This window comes from Rhinichthys klamathensis, unplaced genomic scaffold (genome assembly GCF_029890125.1).
Source record: "Rhinichthys klamathensis goyatoka isolate OS25496 unplaced genomic scaffold, OSU_Roscu_1.1 h1tg000123l_1, whole genome shotgun sequence".
In the NCBI taxonomy this organism is placed as follows: Eukaryota; Metazoa; Chordata; class Actinopteri; order Cypriniformes; family Leuciscidae; genus Rhinichthys; species Rhinichthys klamathensis.
The window spans coordinates 4449799-4476156 of record NW_026606660.1 but is presented as its reverse complement, the minus strand read 5'-3'; the positions used below and the strand labels follow the sequence as shown (position 1 = coordinate 4476156).

At 41.7% G+C, this 26358-nt stretch overlaps 1 protein-coding gene across 9 annotated transcripts in view; it reads right to left on the bottom strand.

Annotated features, from left to right (window-relative positions):
- Positions 1 to 18918: 18918 nt before the first annotated feature.
- Positions 18919 to 26358, bottom strand: part of arel1 (apoptosis resistant E3 ubiquitin protein ligase 1) — a 100241-nt gene continuing 92801 nt past the window's right edge. For all 9 annotated transcript variants that reach the window (XM_056255920.1, XM_056255923.1, XM_056255919.1 and 6 more), the window contains 2 exons: positions 21055 to 21230; positions 18919 to 20565 (listed from right to left, as the gene is read on the bottom strand). In XM_056255920.1, the coding sequence (XP_056111895.1) occupies positions 20463 to 20565; positions 21055 to 21230 (279 nt within the window). In that variant the 3' untranslated portion in view covers positions 18919 to 20462. The remainder of the gene's footprint in view (positions 20566 to 21054; positions 21231 to 26358) is intronic.

Genomic DNA, 26358 nt, shown 5'->3' with positions numbered 1-26358 from the left:
TTTGAATGTAATTAAATGTGGAGTCTGCATTCTACGTGATTGAGAGAGGCTGATTCTGTTCGATGATAGAATCCTGAATTTTGCTCTCTTTGAAATTTAACAGTTGAGCCAAATAAAGTGCCTTGAGGAAAGTCAGTGTCCTGTCTTCAGTGCACCAGAACACAACGCAGTAGTCGGCGAAGTGCAGACCGCGCCGGCTACATTGGTGCCGTGACCCGGATATCTCAACTTCAGATCATCGCCAGGGTGATCGCCGGTGGTTGCTGTGACGAGTAGAAACTTCTTCGGGACATTGACAAGTATATGGGCTAATGTTAATGTGTAAATTGTAACTCTAAATTGCCTCTATCTCGACTAGTATCATTTTACGTTGTGATTTTCATACCATATTTGCATGTGCTAGTAATTCACATAGGATTACCATAGTTGATCACATTACAACTTTTGAAAAAAATGGCTGATGGTAAGGATGTGTAGACACCATTTAGCTTTGGAGATGCTGGGGTGCTAAGCCTAGGGAGGGGCAGGTTTATGAGTAGGGTCGAGTGCACGCCGGTTAAAGGTGCTGGTGTACTAGACAGACCTGTACTCTCATCCACACGCTTGCACACTGACGAGTATTCTCCCGCACCACACATGCGTAGGTTAGGAGATGCCTCAGACATTGAGAACGGTGTTAGTTCAGTGGGGCGTCCTGTATTCTCATACACTCACGCGCGCACAGATGAACATTCTCCACGCCAGCCAGTGTCTAGTCCAGATGTGAGTTCCGCGAACTTAGGGAATCTCATTACACAATTAGCTCACGAAATAGGGGAGAACATTGCTAGCCAACTACAGAGATCTGTTGGTAGTGCTGATAGCCAAACTACTCCTACACCTAGCCTGAACCTAGGATATGGACAGTCTGACTTGAACATGACTGGAGTAAAGTTAGTTATGAAGACAGATGTCAAAGAGTCGCCGTACTTCAGGGGTGATGGAACAGACAAACATACAGTACATGAGTGGGAAGAAATTATGAGTGTTTACCTGAATAAGAGGGGCGTCCCCCTACAAGAGTACTCCCAGGAGATAATGTCAAGACTAATGGGAAAGGCTAGAGACATTGTAAAAGTTACCCTGCGCAGCATGCCATCGCTGCAGCCAGCTGAAAACTCCAAGCTCGTCTTTGATATTCTGAAACAACATTTCAGTGAGGTAACCTACTCATCAATGCCTTTAGCAGACTTCTATAACACACTTCCTTTGGCTGGAGAAAGTCCCATGGACTATTGGATACGCTTGAATAAGGCCGTGGATGTCGCGGATGAGTGTCTGAGAAGGCATGGGCGGAACATTGAGGACCCCTCTCACGAAGTCACAATGATGCTGGTGAAACACTGTCCTGACCCCGCTCTAGCAAGTGTCTTAAAGTGCAAAACAGCTGAAAAGTGGACAGCAAATGAGATTCAGGAACACCTTGTTGAACGTCAGAGAGAGGCCAGAACAATGTCTCAAGCCAAATCTTACCGGCCAAAGAACATAGGTGTACATGCTCAGACATCAGCAACAGAGACAGTCATTGCTAATAACACCACAGACCTTACTTGCTACCCGAAGACAATGGGGCTCCCATCCTCTCCTCAGACCGAGAGTGCCTGCATCCAGTCTCTCATTGGCTTGCTGAACCGTGTGCTGGAGCAGACGGCCCAGACAGCAGCAGTCGTGCCACCTAGAAGGGGGCCAGCGGCCATCGTCCAGAATAGATGTAGAGTCTGTCAGTCTGCTGAACACTCAACTACTGCGCACTGTAGACAGGCGAACCTCTGTATGGGCTGTTACAAGCCAGGCCGCTGGAAGAGAGAGTGCCAACAGCGCCGGCCAAGAATTAACACCCAGCCACAGTTAGCACAAGCACAGCCTAAACCTGAGCAAGGCGGAGCCAGTTTAAACTAGATAGCTCACATACGGAAAGGGGATGTGTGAGCGTTAAAGCGTCAACCCTTGAAGAAAGTGAAGAATTGAAAGAGATGTATGTCAATGTTTGTGAAGCAATGTCCGATAAGTGCACAGTAATTGTTCAGAATATTCACACAGTCAGTGAGTTGTTCCACGCACCAGTGACTGTGAATGGCCGTGCTCAGTTGCAAGGGCTCCTCGATACAGGGTCCATGGCCTGCACGATAAGTGAAGAGGCGGAGCAGAGACTACTATCGGATAGCGTCTTGACCGAACAGCAAGAACTCCCGCAGCGCATCATCCTTGTTGGCTGTGGAGGAGTACAGGTGAGCCCCAAGTGTATGTATGACATGGAACTAAGTTTGTATGGGGTGAAGTGCATGGTCCCAGTCCTGGTGGTCACTGGTCAGAAAGACGACATCATAGTAGGCACCAACATGCTAAAATGTGTGCTGCATCAGCTGAAAAATGAAAGGAATTATTGGACACTTATCTCGAGCAACACAAAGGGGTCTTCAGATGGTGAATAGTTCTTGGAAATGATGTCAAGCCTCACGAGATGGAGGGGTGAAGATGTGCCGGAAAAAGTAGGGACAGTGAAGTTAACTCAAGCGGTGACTCTCCTCCCCAAACAAGAGTACCTGCTATGGGGTAGACTGCCAAGTGATGTGCCCAAGTCACCTGGGAGCACAGTTATGGTGGAGCCTACAACCTCTAGGTGTGTGCCCAGGGGCATCATGGTGGGGAGAGTGGTAACGCCGCTGTGGGGAGATGGCTGGACCCCCATGAAAATCACCAACATCTCTGACAAACCACTCACCCTGAGAAAGAACAGCAAGCTCGCAGACGTCTCTACTTGTGTTGCTGTTGAAGATCTCACACTGTTCCAGGGTTCCTGTCAGAGTGGCTCTGGCTCTGTTAGAGTGACTCATGAGAAACAGGACGACAACACTGACCTGAAAGACAGGCTGCAGAAGTCTGGTCTGGGAAATGTCGACATTGACCATTGTGAAGCGAGCCACTCCACCAAGCTCCAACTTGTGACGTTACTGGAGAAGTATCAGGATGTATTCTCAAAGCATCATCTTGACTGTGGAGAAGCCAAGGGCTTTGCGCATAGAATCCGCCTCACTGACGACCGTCCCTTCCGTCTTCCGTATCGCAGAGTGCCGCCAGCCCACTATCAAAAGCTGCGTAAAGTTCTGACCGAGATGGAAGAGCAGGGAATCATACGGAAGTCAATGAGTGAATATGCTTCCCCACTCGTGATGGTTTGGAAGAAAAATGGCGATCTCCGTATATGCACAGACTTTCGATGGCTGAATGCGAGAACCATCAAGGATGCTCATCCTTTGCCCCATCAATCGGACTGCTTGGCTGCCCTTGGCGGTAATGCTGTCTTCAGCACCATGGACCTTACGTCTGGTTTTTATAACCTGCCCATGCATGAGGAGGACAAAAAGTATACCGCCTTCACAACAACACTAGGATTGCACGAGTATAACAGAATGCCGCAGGGGCTTTGCAACAGTCCGGCGTCCTTCATGAGGATGATGCTGAGTATCTTTGGTGATCTTAATTTCAGCAGTCTCTTGTGCTACCTAGATGACTTATTGATTTTTGCCCCCAATGAACAGCAGTGCCCGGTTGCATAAAGCACCTTAAGTTTTTCCCTCAAGTGTGATACTTAAGGGGCGATTTACCCTTACCTAAGAGAATAACTTAAGGGTGTTGCATATAATCTCTTAAACGGTTCTCTTAGGTAAGGGAAACATTTAAGTGTTTCACGACAGCGATCCTGGATTCACGTTATAAAAGTCTGTTGTTGCCATAGATACGCAAAACACTAACATGTCGGAATATCACGTGTCAGTCCAGTGACATCACGTAACACCGCGTTAGCTCCGAAAGTGGCTGCAGTTTGTGTTGTTCACCGTCTCATGCTTTGGCATTTGTTTAGGTTTTGTGAATGCACTTCTGCTGACGCTGTGTCTCGAAATACAGCTGAGTATATTTCCATAGCATACCTGTTTTCTTCTGTCATGATTCCTTTTAAAACACAGAATCAGCTCGTTCTCCTGTGAATTTCTTTCTGCACGGGTCGGCCACACACTCTCCGTGCGCCCACTGACTTAACGTTGTGATAGTTTACATGCGAGTCGCGTGTAATGACAGACAGACAGCCGTCTAGTTTGATAGCGATGTCAAATATTGCGCGTCGATCAAATCGGTATTCTTGCAACAATTTTTCATCGCTAAATTAGTCCAAAGGGTTCTCCCTATTCTCTATGATCTTCAGCTGGTTCCATAAATTCAGCCATGTCGTCTTATTTTTGTCCGCGTTACTCTTAAGGTTACGATTTCCAAACCTTAAGTTATACTTAGGGAAATTACCGTTAAGGGGTTTTATGCAACACTTAACGATTACTTAAGTGAAAAAACAGCATTTAAGGGAAATTCTAAGTGTTTATGACGTTTCACTTAAAAAAACCCGTTAAGTAACACTTAAGGGTATTTTTCTGCAACACCCTTAGGTTTAAGGGAAACATAAGGGCGACCTTAAGGGAAAATTACACTTAAGGTGCTTTATGCAACCGGGCACAGGCCCTCAGCAGATTGGAGGTTGTTTTTCAGAGGCTGCGGGAGCACAACCTGAAGTTGAGTCCGAAAAAGTGCCATCTGTTGCGGAGGTCCGTGAAGTTCCTCGGACACATTGTTGACGGTGACGGTGTTGCTGTTGACCCGGAGAAGGTTGAAGTCATCGCCAAAATGTCGAAGAGGGACTTGATGGAAGACGATAGCTGCACTCCTTCAGTCCACAGAGTGAAGTCGTTCCTGGGGATGGTATTTTATTACCAACATTTCATACCAAATTGCTCCTCCATCGCAAAACCCCTGTTCGCCCACAGCTGGGCAGAAACGGAGAGGAAAGCCCGGGAAGTACAGTCAGAATCCAGGAGTCTACAGAAAGCTCAAGCCTGCAGACTGGAATCCTGACTGCGACTCCGCTTTCTCCAGTCTTAAGGAGAAGCTCCTGAACTGTGTGGTCCTCACCCATCCAGACTTCTCTAAGCCCTTGGTTCTGTCCATTGACGCGTCTCTTGACGGCCTAGGGGCAGTTCTGTCCCAGATACCAGAAGGGGAAATGAAGGCACGCCCAATCGCCTTTGCCAGCAAGACCCTCACTGGCTCACAAAAGAGGTATCCTGCCCACCGCCTGGAGTTCTTGGCGCTCAAATGGAGTGTTTGTGAAAAATTCAGCCACTGGTTGAAGGGCCACACTTTTACAGTGTGGACCGACAATAATCCTTTGACTTATATCATGACCAAACCAAAACTTGATGCTTGTGAACAAAGGTGGGTGGCAAAGCTTTCCCCATACACTTTCAGCATCAAACACATCCCTGGGATAAAGAACATCGTGGCAGATGCCCTAAGTAGAGATCCTTTTGCTAAGTCTGTGAGCCAAAGGTTGATCAGCGAGCCATTTGAAAGTCTTTTGGCTGAAGCAGAGGGAACCAAGGAGGAGAAAGTCCAAGATCTCTTCCGGTGCAAGACCCAGTGTCACCAGGCACACGATGCAGGCTGCTGCGTAACCACGGGCACCACTCGAGATAGGCTGGCCGGCAGTCAAGAACACTCACATGTGAGATCTGCTTGTGAAGCTCACGTAGAGTGGGAAAGGGGAGCAGAAATAAGAGCAACACAGTTTCTCAATGCTTTTCCCCAGGCGGTACCCTCAGAACAAGACACACTTCCAGCCCTCTCCATCGGCGAGCTAAGACACAGCCAGGAAACAGATCCAGTTATCAGGGAGGTCCTGCCACTCGTTCAGAGGGGTGAGCCACCACCTAGGCGAGGGAGAAGTAGGTTAGCTCTTACAGCCCAGACACTGTGCAAGCAGTGGCATCACTTAAAAGTCCAGGATGGAGTTCTATATAGGGTAACCAAAGACCCGTTAAGTAGAGAGAAGAGGTATCAGTTTGTGCTGCCTGTTAGCTTGAAGGCCAAGGCTCTCGCTGGTGTGCATGACCTCGCTGGGCATCAAGGGCAGGCCAGAACAGCACACCTCGCCCGACAGCGTTTCTTTTGGCCGCAAATGGGAAGAGACATCAAGGAATATGTGAAATGCTGCCGACGATGTATTCTTGCAAAGACTCCTGAACCAGCTGCCCGAGCTCCCTTGGAGAGCATCCGCACTTCGGCACCGATGGAACTAGTGTGCATTGCGAGGAAAGGACAGCAACATCAAGCTGATGGATACAACAAGACAGTACGTGGAACCCACTTGAACGTTGGCGACCGAGTTTTGCTTGCTAATAAAGCGGAGAGAGGGAAGAGGAAGTTAGCGGACAAGTGGGAGCCCACCATGTATACCATCATAGACCGAAACCCTCAGACTGACGTTTACAAAGTCAGGGAGGAAAGTGGGAAAACCAAAGTCGTCCATCGGAATCTGATGTTGGATGTGAGCTTCTTGCCTGTGCCAGAACAAAGCAGGGAAGAGATGGATGAAGCTGCCTCCGATGTGGCCAGTGAGTTCCAGCCTCCCTCTGTTGATGCCTTGAGTGGCCTGGCAGTAGACGCTTCTGAGGACCGTACCCGCTCGTGGTTAAACGCGTCATCTGATGCTGAGTCTGAGTCTATAGGAGAAGCTGATGAGTCTGAGATGGAGAATGAAATACCCCACTCCCTGTCTAGAGACCCTGTCCAACTGACACCTACGAGAGCCCAGTCTAGTGAGGTCAGAAGCCAAGGAGGAAACGAATACTCACCTGTGAGAGACTTGTCGGCTTCCAGTGTGTTCCCTGACTTGCACATGACTGACATTGACTCTGTTGCCCCAATTAATGTTCCTGATTTAGATGAGACAGAGTCCTCGGATGTCGCCTCACCTGTTACAATGACTGATAGTCACACACCTGCACAAGGGCCTGAGAGACAGGTTGTCAGGACACGTACTGGCAGGGTTGTTAAGGCAGTCAATCGCTTGATAGAGAACATGGTGCAAAAACCATTCACCAAGGGTTTTGTTAAAGGGGTCAATAGAAGGTCACTGTCTTTACTCTCCTTATTTTAGATATAGAGGGGGGAAAAAAAAAATAGAGACTCATATATTTTTCTTTATTCTGTAGTATGACTTGAGTCATGAGATGTTCATATTGGAGGAAAAGCGTTCCGAGATCTAATATGGTGTAAAAGGCATCATATTCACTAGAAGGGGCAGTAGCCTGATCAACTGCTGTTTTCTTTCAACTTACTTTTGTAAGTAGCTTTATATGCTGTGTATGGGGAATGGAGTCCCAGGGTTATCTTGGACCAAGTGAACAAGAATTTTGTTTTGTATGTTTTGTTTCTTTTCTACCCTCCACGTGCTAAGGATTTTGGTGAAATTAAAGAGGGGTGAATGTAACAGGTCAAAGAATGACAAATATTTTTGTAACCTTTTATCTTTTATTTTCTATTGGTTGTGAGTTTATTTCACCAAAATACTGTATCGTTCAGTTATGTCATGGTAGCTTATAGGTATTGGGAGAGTTATTTGTTGTGTATGTGCACCCTCTATTGGATGAATTCATATACTGTCATATACTGAATTTTCGCGTTCTTTTCTCAGTCTGCATTCTACGTGATTGAGAGAGGTGTGTTCGCGTCAGCGCAATGTAAAATTGAGATATATCTGTTAAAACTTTAGTTTCAATGCACATGGTAACTAGTATGTGTAATTTATAATGAGTGCAGTTACATTTAATCGAGATGTGTCGAGAACTTTGCTGTTTTGAGAGTTTGAGAAATTGCTAGCATAGCTAACCTCGTGTTCTGTGGTTGTATGTTAGCGATCGTCATTCTATCCTCTTGTGTCACAGCCCACGTTTCATTTGCCCTTTTTCTTATGTTAGGCTGATTCTGCTCGATGATAGAATCCTGAATTTTGCTCTCTTTGAAATTTAACAGGTATGTACTCCCAATACCAGGTTATGAATATAATGTGTTCATTTAAAAAGTTTTCTTGTATTGATTAATGTTCAATGGCACTGAAAAGCCCGATGTAAGGCATGTACATGTTGCTTCGCGCATATTACTGAATGTATGTATTAACTATTGAAAGTATGGTTTGTTTCATGTTGCATAATGTTAATGTAAGAGCTAAAAGCCCAGAGTGGAGAACAGAGATAACACGCAATATGACACATACACATTATATATCAGAGCATAATGTGATGTTTATTTTCTTTTGTATTTTCTTTTCTGATTTTTGAATGTAATTAAATGTGGAGTCTGCATTCTACGTGATTGAGAGAGGCTGATTCTGCTCGATGATAGAATCCTGAATTTTGCTCTCTTTGAAATTTAACAGTTGAGCCAAATAAAGTGCCTTGAGGAAAGTCAGTGTCCTGTCTTCAGCGCACCAGAACACAACGCAGTAGTCGGCGAAGTGCAGACCGTGCCGGCTACATTAGCATAGATGCCATTCTTCTTATGATATAACGAGTACATCAGTTGTTACTGAATTTTCTGCCTGTCCTGTGTCGGCCAAGGAGGCCGTTCCTAAAGGCATGCATCAGCCTGTCATTAGGGTTCCATTCAAAATTGAATGGTCAGACATGGGTCAACCAAGAGATCAAGAAAATTGTCAGATGCCTAGTCTCAACCCACAAGACTCCTTGGAGCTCCCTTTTGCTTGCATATTTTTAGGTATGTCCCCTTTTGAGTGCCAGTTTGACTTGGTTGACCAGGGCTGCGTTTCCCGTACAACGACGTAACTCGATGCTTCACTACCATAGTACGATGCATCGTTGAAGAAATCAACTAGCTAGTCACAACTGTTTCCCGAAACCATATTGTTGCAAACAGCGCTTGACATTAACTTTTTTGCTCACTAGCCAATGTGGCTAGTGGTTTTCCAAAATGACTAGCCACGCAGCATTTTTACTAGCCACAGTTTTGTTGTTGTACGTTTTATATGATTAAAATTGACAATGGGGCTGAAAACGTGCTAAAATGAACTAATATTATCATTAGCTCTGATAAGGTTGTTAAGCTCCTTTTTTGATAACATGTTGTCTAAGATACACACATAAAATAGCTTCTTATTGTATATAATAAAAGTGCTGCATTGTTTGTTTGTTTTTTGTTTTACAGCAGTAAATACTGCAATACAGAGTAGAACAATTATCTGCATTAGAAACAACGAGCAAAGAATAAATAATAATTTTAAAGAAAAAATCCACAATTAAGGCACCAGGATTACAACTTTATATAGGCTATATAGGACTATATAGGACTTTGGATTGTTTGTTTTGCATCAGCTTTTCCTCAGAGCTCTGACTTAATAATTATCATCATGAAGCTCTGAGTAACTGGAGATATGTCCACCTGAAACAAGTATAGGCCTACAGGTCTTTATTTTCCAGATTATTCCCACAAGCGCATCTCCTGCTTTCTTTCATGGCATGATTAATTTTATTAAAACATAGAATTAACTCTGGAAAGATAGTTGTGATATGACGTGACATAAGGGCAGCCCTGCTAGTAGTTAGGCCTACACCGTGGCCCTTAATCATGAAGATGATTTTTGCTTTAATACCGGCCATGCACACTCACGAACTGACTGAACGCTGTGTTGATGTGTGTGTGTATGCGACCAGTCGCGTGTGATGATCGTTCGTTTGGCGCGCGCACCCTCGCGCAGCGGCACTGCAGGAGAGCGTGAGACACGCCGGTGGTCTGGATTCTCCTGCTATTAAAAAAAGATCGCTATATCATCACATTAAGTTGATAATTAAGGGCAGACTAAAACAGCCCAGTTCGTCGCACAGTCCGCGAGTTTAATCTCCGCGTGTCTTCTTGTTTGCAGTGTTGTCGTTCAAGAGGATTCACGAATGGACCAATGAGCAAACACTAAACTATGTGCAGGTGGTACTCATGGGAGTGGTAGTGGCATAGTGTCAAATTGCAATTCGTTTGTTATGTCAGATGTCCTTTGACAAGACTACAAATCTTCAACACGCCAAAGTGGCTAGTGAGAGTGACTGTGTTACCCGCCACGGGTGAAATGCACCCGCATTTGGCGGGTTGGCGGGTGTTAATGTCAAGCCCTGGTTGCAAAGTGGTGTTCAACCACATTGGTTTATGACGTCACGCACGTGGTGGAGTAATAACTTATTTTAATGAAACTGTTTAAAGGGGTGGTATAATGCCCTTTTCACAAGATGTAAAATAAATCTCTGATGTCCCCAGAGTGTGTATGTGAAGTTTTAGCTCAAAATACCCTACAGATATTTTTATATAGCATGTTAAAGTTGTCACTTTTTGAGGGTTAGCAAAAACGCACCGTTTTGTGTCTGGTCCTTTAAATGCAAATGAGCTGCAGCTCCCGACACAGTGGGCGGAGCTTCAAGAGCTCGTGTGTGTGTGTGTGTGTGTGTGTGTGTGCGCGCGTGCGTGTGTGTGTGTGTGTGTGTGTGTGTGTGTGTGTGTTAGCAGCTCCGATTACCTCACGCAGACACACACTAAAATGTCAGAAACTGTTCTGCCTTTTATGTTTAAACCGGAGTCAGACAAAGATGGAGAGACTAAGAAGAAGTGACAACAGGACATTTCTGAATGGTTAGTTGATGAATTTATGTTGCTGATGTGGAGTTAAAGGGTTAGTTCACCCAAAAATGAAAATTCTGTCAGTAATTACTCACCCTCATGTTGTTCCAACCCCGTAAGACTGTCGTTCATCTTCGGAACACAAATTAAGATATTTTTGATTAAATCTGAGAGCTGGATCACTCCTCCATAGGCTTCTTAAGGGATCGAAACTGGCCGGCCCAAAAGTTATGAAAGACATCGTTAAAATAGTCCGAGTGACTACAGTGGCTCAATCTTAAGTTTATCAAGTGACGAGAATACTTTTTGTGCGCAAAAAACAAACAAAAATAACGACTTTATTCAACTACTCATTTCCTTCCCTGTGGGCCTTGAGATTTCACGTAGTGGAACTGCGCAAAGCTTTTGTGTTGTACGTCACACGTAGGTTCACTATTGGCCGACGCTGGTCATGTGTGTGATGCGTGTGACGTACAACCTAGAAGCTTTGCGCAGTTCCATGCTGTTTATGCTCAAACAGCAACATTACACACTAGCTAAAGTTAGAAAAGTGAAATCATAATCAACCACCCCTTTAAGATCGAATTAATGCTAAATGTTTTTATGTACACTCACCTAAAGGATTATTAGGAACACCTGTTCAATGTCTCATTAATGCAATTATCTAATCAACCAATCACATGGCAGTTGCTTCAATGTATTTAGGGGTGTGGTCCTGGTCCTGACAATCTCCTGAACTCCAAACTGAATGTCAGAATGGAAAAGAAAGGTGATTTAAGCAATTTTGAGCGTGGCATGGTTGTTGGTGCCAGACGGGCCGGTCTGAGTATTTCACAATCTGCTCAGTTACTGGATTTTCACCCACAACCATTTCTAGGGTTTACAAAGAATGGTGTGAAAAGGGAAAAACATCCAGTATGCGGCAGTCCTGTGGGCGAAAATGCCTTGTTGATGCTAGAGGTCAGAGGAGAATGGGCCGACTGATTCAAGCTGATAGAAGAGCAACTTTGACTGAAATAACCACTCGTTACAACCGAGGTATGCAGCAAAGCATTTGTGAAGCCACAACACGCACAACCTTGAGGCGGATGGGCTACAACAGCAGAAGACCCCACCGGGTACCACTCATCTCCACTACAAATAGGAAAAAGAGGCTACAATTTGCAAGAGCTCACCAAAATTGGACAGTTGAAGACTGGAAAAATGTTGCCTGGTCTGATGAGTCTCGATTTCTGTTGAGACATTCAGATGGTAGAGTCAGAATTTGGCATAAACAGAATGAGAACATGGATCCATCATGCCTTGTTACCACTGTGCAGGCTGGTGGTGGTGGTGTAATGGTGTGGGGGATGTTTTCTTGGCACACTTTAGGCTCCTTAGTGCCAATTGGGCATCGTTTAAATGCCACGGCCTACCTGAGCATTGTTTCTGACCATGTCCATCCCTTTATGGCCACCATGTACCCATCCTCTGATGGCTACTTCCAGCAGGATAATGCACCATGTCACAAAGCTCGAATCATTTCAAATTGGTTTCTTGAACATGACAATGAGTTCACTGTACTAAAATGGCCCCCACAGTCACCAGATCTCAACCCAATAGAGCATCTTTGGGATGTGGTGGAACGGGAACTTCGTGCCCTGGATGTGCATCCCACAAATCTCCATCAACTGCAAGATGCTATCCTATCAATATGGGCCAACATTTCTAAAGAATGCTTTCAGCACCTTGTTGAATCAATGCCACGAAGAATTAAGGCAGTTCTGAAGGCGAAAGGGGGTCAAACACAGTATTAGTATGGTGTTCCTAATAATCCTTTAGGTGAGTGTAAATTACAGACATGGCATCTGAGGAATATTTCGAATTTTTCTCAGTTATTTCGCTTTACTTCCAGATTTAATCATAGGCTCGTTGTTACATAGTAGAGCACGTTCGCACATGCGCAGTCTTCAAAAATGATGCTTTAAATCTCTTGACAAACTCAAAGACGTAAAACACATTTGTATGTATTCTAAATAAAAGACACAGGTTGTACTGAATGTCAGCTTGCTTATTTTGCTCAAGTTAAGGATTTATTAAGTCCACATGTCATGCAATCTAGAAACTATGCTTCTAACCACAGCTCGAGAGCTGTCGTTCCGAACACACAATTTGCGATGCTGTTTGCGAATGTTCGTTGGAACAATGGTTTCGGGAAACATCGACTTGTTTAACTATGCTGATAACGACGGAACTTGCGACCATAGTTGGCTAACGATGCTTTCGGGAAACGCACCCCTGAGTAGGCAACTGATAATTTCTTGTTCACTGTACATAGCCAATGCGATTATCACATTGTAAGGCGAGTGCCAGAAAGTCTGGGCAACCCTTCGAGAGATCAAAAGGCTCCTGAGAATTAACATTTGAACCCTCCCTTGCACAATTATTTAACAGCAACATCCGAGACGCAGCACACAGTGCAGCTCACACCTCACACCTCACTTTGACAATCTCCAACTTTTCTCCCCTTCTCCTCCTCACTTAAAACTCACTGAAAACCCACAAAATGTTAGGTGTGTACAAAAAAGTAACTATACATGTTTGGTAACATTTAAAATGTCTCAGTGTGCCTGGTAAAATGGTCTCATTCTCCCAACCATGATGAAAAGCTAAAAGAAGTTATAAAATATGAGGAAAGTGATGTGTCCCTTAAAAGTGTCCCCTCCCCCAGATCCTCTCCTGTATGTAAAACAAGAACCCATTCAAGTACAAATTCTGATCTCACAGCTGTAAGCCCCTCAATAGGAGACCAAAATCTAATTATAACGACAGACACCACCATTTGGTAAGAATATTGAATTATCTCGGTTTTATAGAAAAAGGGCAAAAAGGTTCGGGGATTCTGTAACTAGATTTCCCACACGATCGCTGTGTAAAGTATTTCGTTGCCAGGTAAATATTTCTTTGATGGTTTTATTCTTATGAATTTCATTTTGAATTATTGCTTCATTACCTGGTCAATAAATTGTAAACATTTGATTTTATTCTGACTGATTTCAAGATTGTTTTCCCAAGTAGATTATCGGATTCGTATATTCTCACAAGTTTGCGACTAATGACTAATATTTGACATCAATTCAAGTGTACTTGGTTTGCAGAGACAAGTTAGTTCCATTTAGGGCAGCGAAATGCTGTTTTGATCAACCTAAATCTGGGTGTGTCTAATTACCTCTGTTTTTAATTTAATGTTAATTTAGATAAGTGTACGTGAGAAATCACAGGCTTGGCCAATCCAAAAGCTATTATAAGAGAAGTAAAGTTGGTCGACTCATCTGTAATAGTAGCCAAAACCTCTACTGAAGTAAAACGATTCAATTAAGTTCAAGTGTATGTAATTCCATGGGGGCTATCAAAGTATCTTTGATTGTGTAATGGTGAATCCGACCGTCTACGATATTAGCCAATTACCTCTGTTTGATGAACAAAACTGATGAAATTGTGTTTTGTGACCTGCGGAACACGCGCAAGGACCTTTAATTGATATAGCTTCCTAATCTGAGTGGGTAAAACATAATTAAAGAGTTGAAAAAGAATAATCAAACATTTGCTCACAATTAATGATGCACAGATGCACTTTTTCATTTATGGAGTCAGATGAAATAACGACTCAGTACATATGAGAAAATGTATTTCATTTAATCAAATTACTTTGTCACGCGGAAAGAGGGTAACGCGCAGAGACCTTCACCCGCTGATCGAATGCCGCCATTGGATCGATCGAGCCGGGCCTTCAACATGATAAAAGAACAAACGGCTCAAACCAGAAGACACAGTTGAGTAGACAATCATTATTCATTTCAATTGATGAGTTGAATAAAGATTTGATCATTTAGCTGGACGAGATTGAATAAAAAATCAAGTCAGAAAAATTAATTGAGCTTTCCATCACTAGTGTGCATGTATGTACTAGTAAAGGCAGGGCATTCATTTAAAACGGTGATTAAACTGACTGGATGGAACTACTTGTGCATTTAATGGTTTTAAAGCACACCTCACAGCCATTCGGAATGGAGTATTCAGATAGCCTATAGTATAGATGCTTGGAAATAATCACTGTGTCCCAATTCAAAGGCTGCATCCTTCGAAGGACCGAGCGTTGTTAAAAGGGACATCTAGCCAACGGAGGATTGTTCTTGTCGCCTAGCAACTGTGACGAGCCATGATGAGCGGCAGTCAGATTTGTACTGGACTTTTTTGAAAGTTATATATGTCTGTAAACAAAACAGGGTTCATATCTCACAATTCTGAGAAAAGAAGTCAGAATTGTGAGATATTTCTCGCAATCATAAGTTTATATCCTGCAATTCTGACTTTAGAACTTGCAAATGAGAGTTTATATCTTGCAATTCTGCGAGATGTAAATCACAATTGCGAGAAAAAAGATTATCTTTAAAAGTGTTTTATTCTGAGGCGTTAATAAACAAAACACAGGTTTCCATTTACTCCATAAAATCAGTCATCATGATGTTACTAAATACAGGCTCAACGCAAAGTCGACTGGCGTTGGTGTTGACATCGCCGACGGGCACACACTTTTAGCCAATCAGTGATCAGCAGGCAGACGTGATCATTTATGAGAGATGCGTTTTTAGCGTGATAACTATGCCAAAGTGGCATAAATATACAGTGAGTTGTATCTACAGTAAAGAGTGGGAGATTGACCCAACTCTCAAAACATGGATTACACCTGTGGTGGGAGATGACTCGAAGGCTCTTTAGAAATATAACTAAAACCCTATTTGGATGGGATTAGTTTTACAAGGGTAGATGGAGTAATGTACTTTTACCACAGGACGTCTCTAATATTAATGGCCATTTCGCATGGGATAAGACATATCAGTAAAACCAACAGAAGTGGGAGGGTTAACTCGATTTAAATTTAATATATGACATACTTTAGTTTCTACCTGTTTGGGTAGAAACATTTTTGTCATTTGCTAACTGTATTTGCCATGTTTCAATCCTCTTTCCTGTTGTATTGTGCTCCTGGCAAGTGTTGCAAAATTAGCTCAAAAGTGAAATATTAATAAATAATCATTACTTTAGGATAATTTTGACAGGATGTAAGGTGGCTCTTAGCCAAGGACGGTTTACTTGGCGCCATGACCAAGTACTGCGATGTTTGGCTTTAGCATTGGAAGACAAGCGTAACATGACCAATAAGTTGCCACCTGTTCTAGCAAAACATTACACACAAAAGACAATATTCCTCCGCCCAGGAGAGCAACCAGCAAGAAAAGGTGTTAAAACCAATTCTCGCCCAGGACAACTGGAAGCTGCTAGAGACTGGAAAATGCTGGCAGATGTTGATCAACAGCTTATATTTCCACCTGAGATTGCCACCTCTAACCTTCGACCAGATATTGTCTTGTGGTCTGGATCAGCACACCTTGTTCACCTGATAGAGTTAACAGTGCTATGGGAGCATGCTGTAGATGAGGTGTATGAGAGGAAGAAACTGCGGTATGCTCATCTAGCCACAGAACAGCGAGGATGGAGAGTCCGGGTTTATCCAGTGGAAGTGGATTGTCGAGGATTTGTGGCACAGTCTACAACCCGATTTCTCAGAGACGTCGGATTCAGTGGCCAAGAGTTGCGTCGCACAGTAAATAACTTATCTGAAGCAGCAGAAAGGAGCAGCAACTGGCTGTGGTTGAGACGGAAAGATTCTACAGGCCGCCACACTACGGTTTTCAAGAATTCTTGAAAAACTTGAAGAGTATGTTGGATTATTTGTAGAGTTTGCATAGTTATCACAATCCTGTGTACTGTATTTTGCATGTATGAGGATTTGTGTTGGACAGATATTGTTGTGTTTTGCGGTAGGTAGAATGCCATACGGAACCGTTGCAACTGAACCTGCATTAACGACGACAGTGGGGCTTCGACAGCCTTAGTCAAACGGGTTGGCGCGTATGGTCGGGTTGCGGTGAGATTGTGGCGTTAGAGATTGTGGTTAGGTCATGGTCGTGCAATATCCTCTGTTGGGAGGTTTTATGGCCTTTTGTCTGGAGCATGGTTAGAATGGGTCTGGCAGTAGGTGTCCATTTGTACTCTGATTAATATAACAAACACTGCATTCTAGGAGGTGATATAAACTAAAGTGTGAGTTGTTAAATGTACATTAATTTGATAGGAGACATGATGGGTTTACATCAACTAGTAGTTCTCTCATAAAATGGTATCCAATACCAGACACTATACAGGACAGTAATAACACACAATGTTCTGGAGATACGCATGTTCATTTATACCTCCTGAGACCCAGAAAAAAAAAGTTTTTTGAATTTAGTTTTTTTCCATGTCATCACACTGTTTAGAGCACAATAAACAAATGGTAAAAAAACACATATATAAAATAATATTTTATTCATACGTTATGCTATGTCCTCTGTAGTGGACGCCAGGACTAAGTTGTTTAAAAAATAAAATGACATGAAATTATATGTATAGGCAAAAACAATGGGATTTTTTTTTCAATCACCAATAAATTTTGGGGTTTCAGGATTTTTTCAACCAAAATTTGTATAAAGATTATTCTCAACTATGTTATGAAAGAAATAATGGAATGAATTGATACACAATTTTACTTTTTGCAATATGTGGGTAAAATGGCCATAAATTAATATTCCCATTCAATGCAATGTATCTATACACTGTATCTAATTTGCACATTAATGTGTTCTTGGAGCAACATTTAATGAAAAAAGAAGTGTAACAATTGGAGTAATTATTGGCAACATTTTAATAATATCATCTAATATTTCATAGGAATATTGATGTATAATTTATCTCCATATTCACTTGTTGTGTCTCCCAGAATGCCTGATAAACATGGTTTTAGTCCTGATGTCCTCTACAGTGGACACGTTTGAAATCAATGCCCTGTTCTGTAACAGAAAGTATTTTTTTTATTTGAAACCCCTTAACATTTTCCTGAGATGTTGTTTTATGAAATACAATTAGAAAAAGTAGTCCAATTTAAATATAATTACAATATATTATCATATTTCCATAAGAATGCTACATTTGATCACTAAATTAATGTCAGACATTTTTAAAGACCAAGGAGAAGTTTTTTTCATGGTGAAACCTCCAAACATTTGGTATCTCTGAAAAGTCCTGAATGTGCTCTTTACAGGACACCCAGGTTGTGTCATGTGACATGTATGATGTCAGAGAAATTCACTAAAATATAATGTCCACTACAGTGGACAAAAGTCTATTCTTGGGTCCCAGGAGGATATATAGAACAGTTTGTCTATAAATTAATGCAGAAAAGTCTGTTTTTTCCTATGGCCTTTGCTTTTCCACAAGACCACATTTTTCACAGCAATAAAACAGTCTTATCTGATGGTAGCCCTGGTAACTGAGGCCTTTTTCTGCTCTGTTAAATGTAACAAATAATTATGACTCACTACACAGGAGAATGGATTCATTTTTATAATTTCGATATTTAGTTTTGAGGAGGTAAATGGTACTTAGAATTCTATTGTCATGACAACTAAGGTTTATATCACATTCTTTTGGCAGTGAATGATCTGGGTTGGTTTTTGAGAGCTTTTGGGCTGGAAATCGTCGACACAATCTGGCAACACTGGTCGCGAAGAATCCATCTGTTGTATCCTTCATTGCCCAGGAAAAGAAGGCCGCATTTGAAGGAGCCTTCGGATTGGAACAGCCTTCGTTGAGGCACTGTAAAACAATCGACCTTCAAAGGATGCACCCTCTAAATTAGGACGCAGCAAATGTTTCACGGCTTTAACAGACAATGTTATTTCTCTAAAGCAAGTATTTTATTTTTATATTATATTTTATACTTTATTTTATATGATTGACCAACATCTACTTAAAATTTTTTGAGAAGTATAATAATAATTTAAGAGCAAATTATCTGGGTTCTTACTAGCATGTTAGTTTGCATAGGGATTGTTATTTTTATACATTGTTGAATTAAATGTTAAATTGAAAGTTTTATACAGTGCACTTATTTTTCATCCATAATTAATTTTTTGAGCCAGTGAATGTAAAAACTGGTGTTTTGGCAATGATTTAATTATTCTCCAAAATACGCTTAATAGTTACTTTGTACTATAATAATGAACTGAATTTCAGATTTCATGAATAAATATGCATAACACAATATTTACTAACAGAGATACTACTGATAAAAGACTCATTCAGTTGAATATTTTAGTCAAAGTAACACAAGTCTAAATATAGAGCTAAAAGACATCAATGCAATGATTCATAATGGTATGTGGCACTTTATTACACTTTATTTCTTGCACAACTCCCCCCCCCCCCCCCCCTCCCCTCCCCTCCCCTCCCCTCCCCTCCCCTCCCTTAGCACACTCAAAACTTTCTTTCTGGCTACTGATATATGCTTTCTTAATGCTGAACTAAATTTGGAATTTTAGCTTTTACTAAAGCTGATCCATAACATTATGCTTTAGATTGTGCATCACCCAACATTTTTTTATGACATTTACAATGAATGAATGAATACATTTCAGATTTTTTATTGTGTTGCATATAATGCACAGAAATGTTAATTTTGAAACTCTAGTCTAACTTCATGGAAAAAGAAAATGTGTGTGTGTGTTTAAAGAGAGAGAGATAGAGAGAGGACGGGAGAGAGAGAGAGAGAGAGAGAGAGAGAAGACAAAGGCAAGAGCACAGTGTAACATCAGGGTAGTTATGTTTTAGCATTTCTTTTATCCCTGCAAATGGTTTGTAGTGGTCACAAAAGGACACTCCAGATTAGCATGTAGAATGACCTCATAGAATATTGCTACAGGCTCTATACAGTAGAAAAAAGGTCACTAATGTTCAACAGTCAGCCTTTGTGGATTATGATCTTTCCCATATAATTAACTTCAATTTAGTAGCGGAGCGGCATTAACTGAACCAAATGATAAAAAGAGCATCAGTTATTTATAAAAACAAGCAAAGCCAGTGTTTGTTGTTTGTGGACTTGTTGGTATGATGCATAGATGTTACTCAAATATTTCAGAATAACAGTAGAAAGGAGAAGTTAAAGTAGTACAAATACGTTTTTGTAATAATATTTTAAATGTACATCTTACCTTAATTTGATCATAACTAGTTTCCTATATATGATCATTAATAATAAATGTTCAAAATAAAAAGGAGCTCAAGAGAAGAGCAAAGCCACATCTGATAAATGTGCAAGTCAGCTGTCTGACATCTGAAAAAACATCAAACATTTAACTGTTTCGAGAAACAGTCGCCAAAACAGTTGCAACTGAAACACTATCGACATTTCTGAGAAAAATAATTTTATGATTTATGAAATGCCCATTAAACAAATTTCACTTGTTAAAAAAAGATGGTAATGTGGTATGCGACAACGTGTCTAAGGTCCCTTCTTCATAAATATCAAATGAACAGTTGCAGGGGAAATGCATACACTTTATATATAAATAAAGCATACAATGAAACAGAAGTTATACATAACCTTCCCTGATCAGTTAAGGCCCAAGTGCAGAGGTTTTGCAGTCATTCCCAATATCCCATAGTCAACTACGCTCCATAAAAAAGTTATATTTATGCCAAATGCAAAACAAGCATCCTGACACTTAGGCCATTTAATTATGTCTGCACTCACATATGGAAAGATAGGCAACTATTTGAACAAAAAAACAAACAAAAAAAACAAACAAACTCAAATTTGCTTTTCTTCTTATTTTCATCTTGTAGAACAATCTTTTGATACATATGTACATAACTCCTGAATCCTGCCAGAGGCATCTTGTGATCAAAGTTCGTCATTTACAGTACACTGTAAAGTGCACTGGGGTGAGATGTTCATAAAAAGAGGTTTGGAGATTTCTCTGTTTCTGCCAGAGTTGGACTTATGTTCAAAGCATTCCAAAGCCCTCGCTCCCCTCACTGATGGCCAGCTTCAGCAGCTTGTGGAGCTCCTCGTAGGAGTCATACGTTGGGAGGCACAGCTGGTTAAAACTGAACAGGAGAGGAGTTAAACATGCAATCCTAATTTAAACAGATTTTTTTTTTCTATATATGCTTTTGACAAAACTATATTCATGTTGCAAGAAATTTATAATTATATTTAACAATATTAAATACAGTTATAAAACTGATAGTTTCGGTTCTGCATTGGTGGATTTAGCTCCAACCCTGATCAAACTCATTTTCCTGTAATTTTATTGTAATACTAAAGACCTTGATTCATTTGTTCAGGTGTATTTGATTAGGGTTGGAATTAAACTCTGCAGGATACTGGCTCTCAGGAAACCTGTTCCATCTAGGGGTAGCATTAACCGTCAATTTTCTTTCATTGACTGAATGCTTTTAGCAGTGACGGAAAAATCTGATGGCTGAATGTTCCTTTCTAGAGTCTATTAATTTCACATTTAATTCTGGGAATTAGATTTTGGTCCCTCTTTTGAAGTGAGGGAATGTTTAGTGTGTGTGTGTGTGTGTGCTCACCAGGTGTGTGCGGTGGGCAGCGTGCTGTGTGTGGGAGCTGCTATGATCTGGAAGGAGGGGCAGAGAGTGTTGAAGCCGCCAGGTGGGAGCTGCGAGGACCCAGTGGTGAACTGTAACAAACGTGCCAGTTCTTCCTGTGTGAAGGATGACACCACTGCCCAGAACCACTTCATCACCTAAACAACAGGAGAATCAGGATAAATTCACACTTTCTGTGATCTCTCAGCATATTAATATGAACTCATACACATTCCCAATATCAAACCATTATAAACAAAATATACAACATAGATAGGCATTATCAGATATCATGCAGATAAATGAGCTAGGAAGTACAAACGCGCGAGCGCGATTTGAGTTTTCCTCTAGAGATATCATGGCTTGCAAACGAGCGAAGCATGGCAGTTGATCAGTGTTCGGATGTACAAATGAACACAAAAGTATTTTTTAGTTCCTTCATCCGAGCCTCTGAAGAAACAATGGGTTAATTTTATTTTCTCTGGAAATGCGCCGACACAACTTCCCAAAGTTTTGTATGGTCCAACATTTCACCGACGACTGTTTCCTCAACTTGGGCCAATACAGAGCTGGCCTCGATGAACGTCTGAAAATAAATCAATCGAGCTACCAAGCAACAATTTCTGATGTGTAGCCTAATTGTTCAAGTTCAGACAGGTAATCTTTCTCTCAAAATCGTTCAATACTGTTTATGCATAAGTCAAGCCAGTGACTAATATATCAACTTCACATCGTTTCTTTTAGTAGGATGAAAATAATCTTATTTAAATTGTGAACAAATTATACAGAAAGCGATCAAAGAACAAACTTTCCACACAGCGCAAGTTTATCTGGACAACTCGTTATGAAATCAAATGACGCACATTACACTGCACAACGAAGCTCTTACTGTATGTAAGTTACATCATCGTGTTTGCATTGATGAAAGCATTAGAGAGAGTGCAGAAACTGCGTTGCAATGATAAGATCTTCATTCTCGCGATCAACAGACTTGCTCAATCTGCTTGCTCAATGCTCATCACGGCAACATTTTATGTGATGGGAATAGATCTAAATACTTAAAAAACTTCTCACGATTTGTTAACCTCGATAGCTGTAATAGTAAAAACGTATAATAGCTGTAGTAAAAGTATTTGAGAGAGTTTCACATGTAATATGTAGCTATTTCATATGCAAGCATGTTAGCCTATCACAGCAGTGGCCGATTACACTGAATCCCAAAGCAGACACGCCCCTTCAAACAGAGCGTTCAAATCAGAGGCTAAAATCAGGCTAGGAAAAATGCCTTTTATTTCTAAATTATGACTATTTTTTATCTAAAAAACATACTAACATTATAAGGGCAACCCAGGAAACATTATACAAATAATAAAATAACCCCATGTCAGGGGACCTTTAAGAACAAGCAGAAGATATGCCGGTTTCTCCGGTAGTGGGCGGAACTAATGCACAAACGGCAATCTCATTGAATGGCGCTCATCCCAGTTTTAATTTCAGCAAATCAGTTTGAGCGAATGCTGACAACGTGATTAACATTCATGAACCCAGCAGCTCATGTGTGTTGTAGGCTATATTGTCATTATTAGTAGCAGAATTATAATCTTTTAATAATAATTACTATTATCAATTATCAAAGCATTCCAAAGCCCTCGCTCCCCTCATTGATGGCCAGCTTCAGCAGCTTGTGGAGCTCCTCGTAGGAGTCATACGTTGGGAGGCACAGCTGGTTAAAACTGAACAGGAGAGGAGTTAAACATGCAATCCTAATTTAAACAGATTTTTTTTTTCTATAGATACTTCTGACAAAACTATATTCATGTTGCAAGAAATTTATAATTATATTTAACAATATTAAATACAGTTATAAAACTGATAGTTTCGGTTCTGCATTGGTGGATTTAGCTCCAACCCTGATCAAACTCATTTACCTGTAATTTTATTGTAATACTAAAGACCTTGATTCATTTGTTCAGGTGTATTTGATTAGGGTTGGAATTAAACTCTGCAGGATACTGGCTCTCAGTTTTTTTTTACAGAAACACTGAATGAGCAACAATATCTTAAAGGCCGTGTTGCAGGGTTAATTTTTCAACGAATTTGTGCAATTTGCTTGTTGGTAATAAACATTTAAACTGTTATCCATTGTATTTTATGTTGTTGGGTTTCACAAAACGGAATATAATACGAAAAAGTAGGTACTGTAGTGTATCTGGACTGTGTCAGTATAGCCCCTTTCACACAGCGCTTTGAACCCGGCAAATTGCCGGCAAATTGCCAGAGTGCCTTCTGTGTGAACGCAAACACGACCCGGGATTGATGCCGGGATCGATGCCGGGTTGGGGACCTAGTAACATTGCCGTGTTCAGACCCGGAACGCGCGCTGTGTGAACAAAAGCCAGAACCAATGCCGTATAAGGGGTGTGTCGTAGTGAGGATTCACGAGCCTTTGCAATGACGTAGTTATCGTGCGGCTCAGTTACTCTAGAAGAAAGTTTGTGTTCGTCATCGATACAAGAAAGAACGAAAAAATGTCTGCAAACTGGACTGAAGTAGAGACCCGTCACATCCAACGTCACGCGTCTTTCCGGAACATACACGGGTTGTGTGTGAACACGCTCTCTGATTCCGGCAAATCACTGGCAGTGTGAATGAAGCAAAATCAAACGATCCCGGGTCAAATCCCGGGTCACTTTATCCGTGTATTTTCCGGAATCTCTGTGTGAAAGGGGCTTTTGACTCATTCAATTCTACATGTGAAAATGCTTTTAACCCTCTGGGGACCAAGGTGTTTTTGGGGTCCTTGAGGTGTTTTGACATGCCCTGACATTTGTGCTTTTTTCAGTTGCTTATAAACATATTAAGGTTGAAATTACACTATTTAGCACAAACAGGGCTACCATAATATGTGAGCAAAATGTATGTACATGTTTGTATTTTTGAGAGAATATTGTTTATGCATGGTTATAGAAAAAAATAAAAATTAAAGTTTCTGAAATAAAGCCACAAAACACATACTAAATATGTGTCCACAAGACTTTTGACTAATGGAAGTTGTGGCCTAGAGTTTTTGCTTCAAAATGATCTGAAAATCATCCAGTCTAATCATTCACATAACACAATAGATTATTTTAAATTGTGAAAAACATTTTTTGTTAGCCAAGGCAATATGCGAATGGGCGTGAACGGCCCAACCCCATTGTGAATAATTAGGTGGTTGGCAAGACAAAGACCCCGCATATTAATGAGCCTTTCATTCAGGTGTGTCACACAAGAAAGAATGCAAGGACAATATACACACACACACACACACACACATATACACTCACCGCCCACTTTATTAGGTACCCCATGCTAGTAACGGGTTGGACCCCCTTTTGCCTTCAGAACTGCCTCAATTCTTCGTGGCATAGATTCAACAAGGTGCTGGAAGCATTCCTCAGGGAGTTTGGTCCATATTGACATGATGGCATCACACAGTTGCCGCAGATTTGTCGGCTGCACATCCATGATGCGAATCTCCCGTTCCACCACATCCCAAAGATGCTCAATTGGGTTGAGATCTGGTGACTGTGGAGGCCATTTTAGTACAGTGAACTCATTGTCATGTTCAAGAAACCAATTTGAAATGATTAGAGCTTTGTGACATGGTGGAAGTAGCCATCAGAGGATGGGTACATGGTGGCCATAAAGGGATGGACATGGTCAGAAACAATGCTCAGGTAGGCCGTGGCATTTAAACGATGCCCAATTGGCACTAAGGGGCCTAAAGTGTGCCAGGAAAACATCCCCCACACCATTACACCACCACCACCAGCCTGCACAGTGGTAACAAGGCATGATGGTTCCATGTTCTCATTCTGTTTACGCCAAATTCTGACTCTAACATCTGAATGTCTCAACAGAAATCGAGACTCATCAGACCAGGCAACATTTTTCCAGTCTTCAACTGTTCAATTTTGGTGAGCTCTTGCAAATTGTAGCCTCTTTTTCCTATTTGTAGTGGAGATGAGTGGTACCCGGTGGAGTCTTCTGCTGTTGTAGCCCATCCGCCTCAAGGTTGTGCGTGTTGTGGCTTCACAAATGCTTTGCTGCATACCTCGGTTGTAACGAGTGGTTATTTCAGTCACTGTTGCCCTTCTATCAGCTCGAACCAGTCTGGCCATTCTCCTCTGACCTCTGGCATCAACAAGGCATTTCCGCCCACAGAACTGCCGCTCACTGGATGTTTTTTCTTTTTCGGACCATTCTCTGTAAACCCTAGAGATGGTTGTGCGTGAAAATCCCAGTAGATTAGCAGTTTCTGAAATACTCAGACCAGCCCTTCTGGCACCAACAATCATGCCACGTTCAAAGTCACTCAAATCAACTTTCTTCCCCATACTGATGCTCGGTTTGAACTGCAGGAGATTGTCTTGACCATGTCTACATGCCTAAATGCACTGAGTTGCCGCCATGTGATTGGCTGCTTAGAAATTAAGTGTTAACGAGCAGTTGGACAGGTGTACCTAATAAAGTGGGCGGTGAGTGTATATATTCCATATATATATATATATATGGAATGCTTTTGATATAGCCAGCAGCCATATCACCCTGTAGCCCAAGACTGGTTGCCCACTGAAGCTAAGCAGGGCTGAGCCTGGTTAGTACCTGGATGGGAGACCTCCTGAGAAAACCAGTTTGCTGCTGGAAGAGGTGTTAGTGAGGCCAGCAGGGGGTGCTCATCCTGTGGTCTGTGTGGGTCCTAACGCCCCAGTATAGTGACGGGGACACTATACTGTCAAAGAGCACCGTCCTTCGGATGAGACGTTAAACCGAGGCCCTGACTCTCTGTGGTCATTAAAAATCCCATGGCACTTCTCGTAAAAGAGTAGGGGTTTAACCCCGGTGTCCTGGCCACATTCCACCCATTGGCCCCTGCCAATCATGGCCTCCTAATAATCCCCATCCACTGAATTGGCTCTATCACTCTCTCTCCTCTCCAACTATAGCTGGTGTGTGGTGAGCGCACTGGCGCCGTTGTACTGTGGCTGCCGTCGCATCATCCAAGTGGATGCTGCACACTGGTGCTGGTTGAGGAGAGAACCCCTGATATGATTGTAAAGCGCTTTGGGTGTACAGTAGTACATATGAAAGCGCTATATAAATGCCTCATTCATTCATTCATATATATATATATATATAAATAAATCCTGTTCAAATAGGTTATATGGGCCATTCTACAGAATTGGTTCAAAGTTAGAGTTGGAAACATCTTGAAATTGTCTTTTTCCATAAATGTCTTAGTAG